This window comes from Otolemur garnettii, unplaced genomic scaffold (genome assembly GCF_000181295.1).
Source record: "Otolemur garnettii isolate 467f Iridium unplaced genomic scaffold, OtoGar3 scaffold00013, whole genome shotgun sequence".
NCBI classification, from domain to species: domain Eukaryota; kingdom Metazoa; phylum Chordata; class Mammalia; order Primates; family Galagidae; genus Otolemur; species Otolemur garnettii.
In genome coordinates, this window is record NW_003852408.1 from 14,158,075 (window position 1) to 14,162,662 (window position 4,588).

General features: G+C 39.3%; 1 protein-coding gene across 2 annotated transcripts in view; it reads right to left on the reverse strand.

Annotated features, from left to right (window-relative positions):
* Positions 1-4,588, reverse strand: part of ARPC2 (actin related protein 2/3 complex subunit 2) — a 38,459-nt gene that overhangs the window by 13,500 nt on the left and 20,371 nt on the right. For both annotated transcript variants that reach the window (XM_012802195.1, XM_023510301.1), the window contains exons 6-7: positions 4,118-4,304; positions 3,406-3,499 (exon numbers count right to left, since the gene is read on the reverse strand). In XM_012802195.1, the coding sequence (XP_012657649.1) occupies positions 3,406-3,499; positions 4,118-4,304 (281 nt within the window). The remainder of the gene's footprint in view (positions 1-3,405; positions 3,500-4,117; positions 4,305-4,588) is intronic.

The following is a 4,588-nucleotide window of genomic DNA, read 5'->3' on the forward strand; positions in this document are numbered from 1 at the left end:
GCTTGAGCCCAGGAGTTGCAGGTTGCTGTGAGCTGTAATGCCACGGCACTCTACCCAGGGGGACAGCTTGAGGCTCTGTCTCTAAAAATAAAAAAAAAAAAAAAAAAAAAAAAAAAAAAAAAGAGAAAACTGATCAATTTGATTATGTAAAAATAAACTGCATAGGGAACACCCTCCTAAAACAGTCTAATGACAAACTGGGGACATTATTTGCAACTCTTATCATAGATGAAAGGCCAACTCTCCCTAGTATTAAAAGAAATTGAAAGTATCAATGACTCAATAAAAAAATGGGTAAAAGACATAGGAGACATTTCATAAGAAAAGAAAAACAAATGGTTTTTAATATAAGAAAGGATATTTGACCTTACTCCTAAGAAGATATATATAAAATTAGCCGAAATCCATCTGACAATACTCTCTAGGAAAATGGGCATTCTTATTCATCACTAGTGGAAGATAAAATAGCACAGCCCCTATAAAGAAGAGTTTGGTGGTATCTACCAAAACTACTGACTCTGACTCGATGGTCCCAATTCAGGAAAACATCCTATAAACATGTAAGCAGATAGAAAGGATTCTCAAAATCACATTTTTACAACTGCCTATGAAGTAGCTTGCTTGTGTCTTGTACCTGAACATACAGACATCAGTGATTTCCATTTAACTTTTCTCAGTTACTTAGTTACTAGCTTGACCTTAAGATACAATATGAAAAGAATTCTAGTTCATTATAGGATAATTTCCAAAAGTGCAACTACTGGATCTACTGCTATGCATGGAATGAGCACTGAAATGACATACACTACGCCTTCCCCAGCATTCAGCTGGTACACCTATGATGATAATCGCCAATGCTAACAGTGGGACATCCACGTAGGTGGAAGAATATGCTTCCTAAAGGTAGTAGGCAGTGTTCAGTGTTCCTAAGGCACAACTTTCTGTGCCAGGCATCCACGAGCCTCCTTTTCTCCTAGAAATTTAAAATTCTTGGCCCAGGGCAAAACTCAATTTATTTTTGGGGAAAACTCAAGCAAAGGTCCAGTTTCCTAAATTATCCCAGAGTCCAAATTTGGAAAGGGTGGCTGAGTAAGATGACTTTCTGAACATTGCCTTTTCATGTTCTTAAATGCCATCTGGCCTGCACTGCACCAGGACAGTCATTAACCAGAGATACTGTTAATTTACAAAAATTCAAAAGAGGCTTTGTTTTGCTTTTTAGATAAACATCCAACCACAGGTACCTTGAAGGAAGAGTTTAAATTCCTATCACCGGCTCATGGCTATAATGATAACACTCTGGGAGGCTGAGGTGGAGGAATGCTTGAGCCCAGGACTTTTAAGACCAGCCTGAGAAAGAGCAAGATCCTGTTTTTACAAAAAATAGAAAAATTAGCCAGATATGGTAGTGTGTATCTGTAGTCCTAGCTACTTGGGAGGCTAAGGCAGGAGGATCACTTGAGCCCAGGAGTGTGAGATTGAAGTAAGCTATGATGATGCCACTGCACTCTAGCCTAAAGTACGACCCTCTCTCAAAAAAACCCCAAACACCCCCACTCCCATTCTACTAAGGAACAAATCTCCAGTAAACTCTCCAAGATAACATCTGTTTAAAGTTAAAAATAAGTTGTTTCCTGGAATAAAATGGAACAAGACTGGTAAAAAACTAGCCAAATCTAAATATATACGTCGTATCTTTTAAAATTAGTCAGTCTGGATTTAGCCCACTTTCTGAGCTACTACACTTAATTCCCTTGTCAATTCTGCATAAAAACACATGAAATTCCTATCTGGAGTCTTACTTTCTGGATCCAAAAGATATGTATATATTTTTGATATATATATATATTCTGCTGTCATGTTCGATACTTGAGAATACTCAAATGTCAATATTCCAATTTTTCTGCATAGACTCCCAAATCAGTGTTTCAAATTAATTAGCCAAAACACAAGAAGCCACTAGAGAGGGGATTTTATTTATTTATTTACTTACAGAGTCTTGCTGCTCTGTTGCCTGGGCTAGTGTGCCAAGGCACCAAACTCCTTGGCTCAAGCAGTTCTCCTGTCTCAGCCTCCCAAAGAGCTGGGACTACAGGCATGAATCAACAGGCCTGGCTGATTTCCTATTTTTAGTAGAGACAGGGTCTTGATCCTGCTCTAGCTGGTCTTGGAACTTCTGACCTTGAATGATCTTCCTGCCTTAGCCTCCCTGAGTTCTGGTATTATAGGATGATATTGCTTTTTAACATTTCCCTAGCCATGGAAGGGGAATTTCTGTAGCCACTTAGAAGGCTACACATAAAATATCCTCACTGTTAAAGGATGGCTGTCTTTCAATTCTATTTTGCAAAAGAAATTCTATTAAGAGTTTAAAAACCTTTATCATTCTGCCAAGGATCAGAATGAAGAACTAAACTATTTAAAAAGTTTAATCAGGCTCAGCACCTATAGCTCAGTGGCTAGGGTGCCAGTCATATACACCGGAGCTGGCAGGTTCAAATCCAGCACAGGCCTGCCAAACAATAATTAGACAACTACAACCAAAAAATAGCCAGGCGTTGTGGCAGGCACCTATAGTCCCAGCTACTTGGGAGGCTGAGGCAAGAGAATCATTTAAGCTCAAGAGTTTGAGGTTGCTGTGAGCTATGACATCACAGCACTCTACCCAGTGCATCAGCTGGGTAGAAAAAAAAAAGTTTAATTACTGTACTAGACTTTGAATGTTGAGCTATTTCAAAAGAAACCAGCCTGGATACCATTCGACCAAAGAACCTTTATGTTCTACAGCCAGCAACTAATTGACTAGCAGACAACACGACAAAACCACCCACGGGTATCTGATGACCTCAGTGAAACTGCACCAAAAACTCAATTATAAAATGTCCTGTTAATGCTCATTATTCTTCTCAGAAGATGAGGTTCTTCTGAGGGAAGCACTCTACAGTGACTCATCCAAATTTATGGCCGGTCTCTCCTCTGTCAGGTCAACAATTCTGCCTATTCATGCCTTATCTACTACCTAAGAATTTGTTATAGATTCTATTCTAAAAAGACCTTGGGACTAACCCAAGGAAAGAGCCAAAACTTGCTAGATATCTGAGGAAACACAGGTGGGTAGGAAACTTAAAAGCTTTTGATCTAAGACTTCCTGGTAACAAGGATACTTAATACTCAGTCACAGTATGTTTAATGCTCAATTCTTCTAGTCCTGTCCTGTAAAAGATTAGAGCCACTATGAAAAAATAACAACATTCAGTGAATTTGGTGGTGGTTATTCAGTTAAATCTTCAACAAGTTCCAGCATCAATAAAACTCCTAGTTCTATTTTCTACAGTTATGGTGTGTTTTGGTATAAAGGTATAAATCACCATACCCTAGTCTCCCTCCAAGATATCTACTCCATACCTGCATGAATACCTTTCCAATGACCACATCATCATCATCCTTAAACACTGTGCTGAAGACTACCGTGACTCTGTCCTTTTTGGATTCAACGTACCTGGGGGAAACAAAATCCGTGAGAATAAGCACAGCATCAGAATGGGATTTTGCCAATAACTTGATCAAGTAAAGTAGAAGGCTAAAGTCATAATTATATCTCTTAATTCCTAAAACAAAGGTGTGCCAAATGAGACTAGATATTTATGGCCACAAAGTCACTATAGAAAATGTAGAGAGGCAAGAGATGGAAATTACCAAAAGCATATTTTATTAACTTGTGTATATGAACATGGAATACAGAGTTAGTGATTCTCAGAACTCTACTTTTAGACTCATAGTATACAGATAATCTGAGTTGCAACAGCACAGAACCTAAGGTCATCTTCTGCTGCCTGATTATCTGGACTACACTCTTAAAGAGGACTCAGAATAGTGGTGCCTTAAAGGAAATCATTAGATTCTCTTTTCATTTTTTGACAACTCTCAGTATCTGGAGACTAGGACAAGTAGCCGATTTTTCCCTTTATCATCCACATCCTACTTAAGGAATTTTATGAGAAAACAAAGGGGATTCATACAAGAGAATTTAAGGTTTAAATGAGCCATAATTCTTTTAGCAAGTGCCATCCTAGTGTGACAGCCACACCCAGTCTTCAGGACCAAATTCTATACTCACATGGTCTCATCATCCCTATAATGGATAACTGCCCTGTTCTCTCCTTCCTTGCCTTCTTCTTGGAACTGGAAGTATTTCTCAAAGACAGAGGCAAAACAGTTTCGCTTCAACATGCCAGCCTGATGTACAATGGAATCCTTGGACGTGGGCAGATTTTCAAGGTCATACAGCAAGGAGACATTGTATCCTGTGATTAAGGGGTGGGGGAAGAAAACACTCAGTGTTTATATTTTAAGAAAGAAAGCTTACTAATCTCTCCTAAGTAAACAGAAACTAGAGGTAATTTTTTTTTTTTCAGACAGAGCCTCAAGCTGTCCCCCTGGGTAGAGTGCTGTGGCATCACAGTTCACAGCAACCTCTAACTCCTGAGCTCAAGTGAATCTCCTGCCTCAGCCTCCCAAGTAGCTGGGGCCACAGGCGCCTGCCACAACGCCTGGCTATTTTTTGGTTGCAGCCGTCATTGTTGTTTGG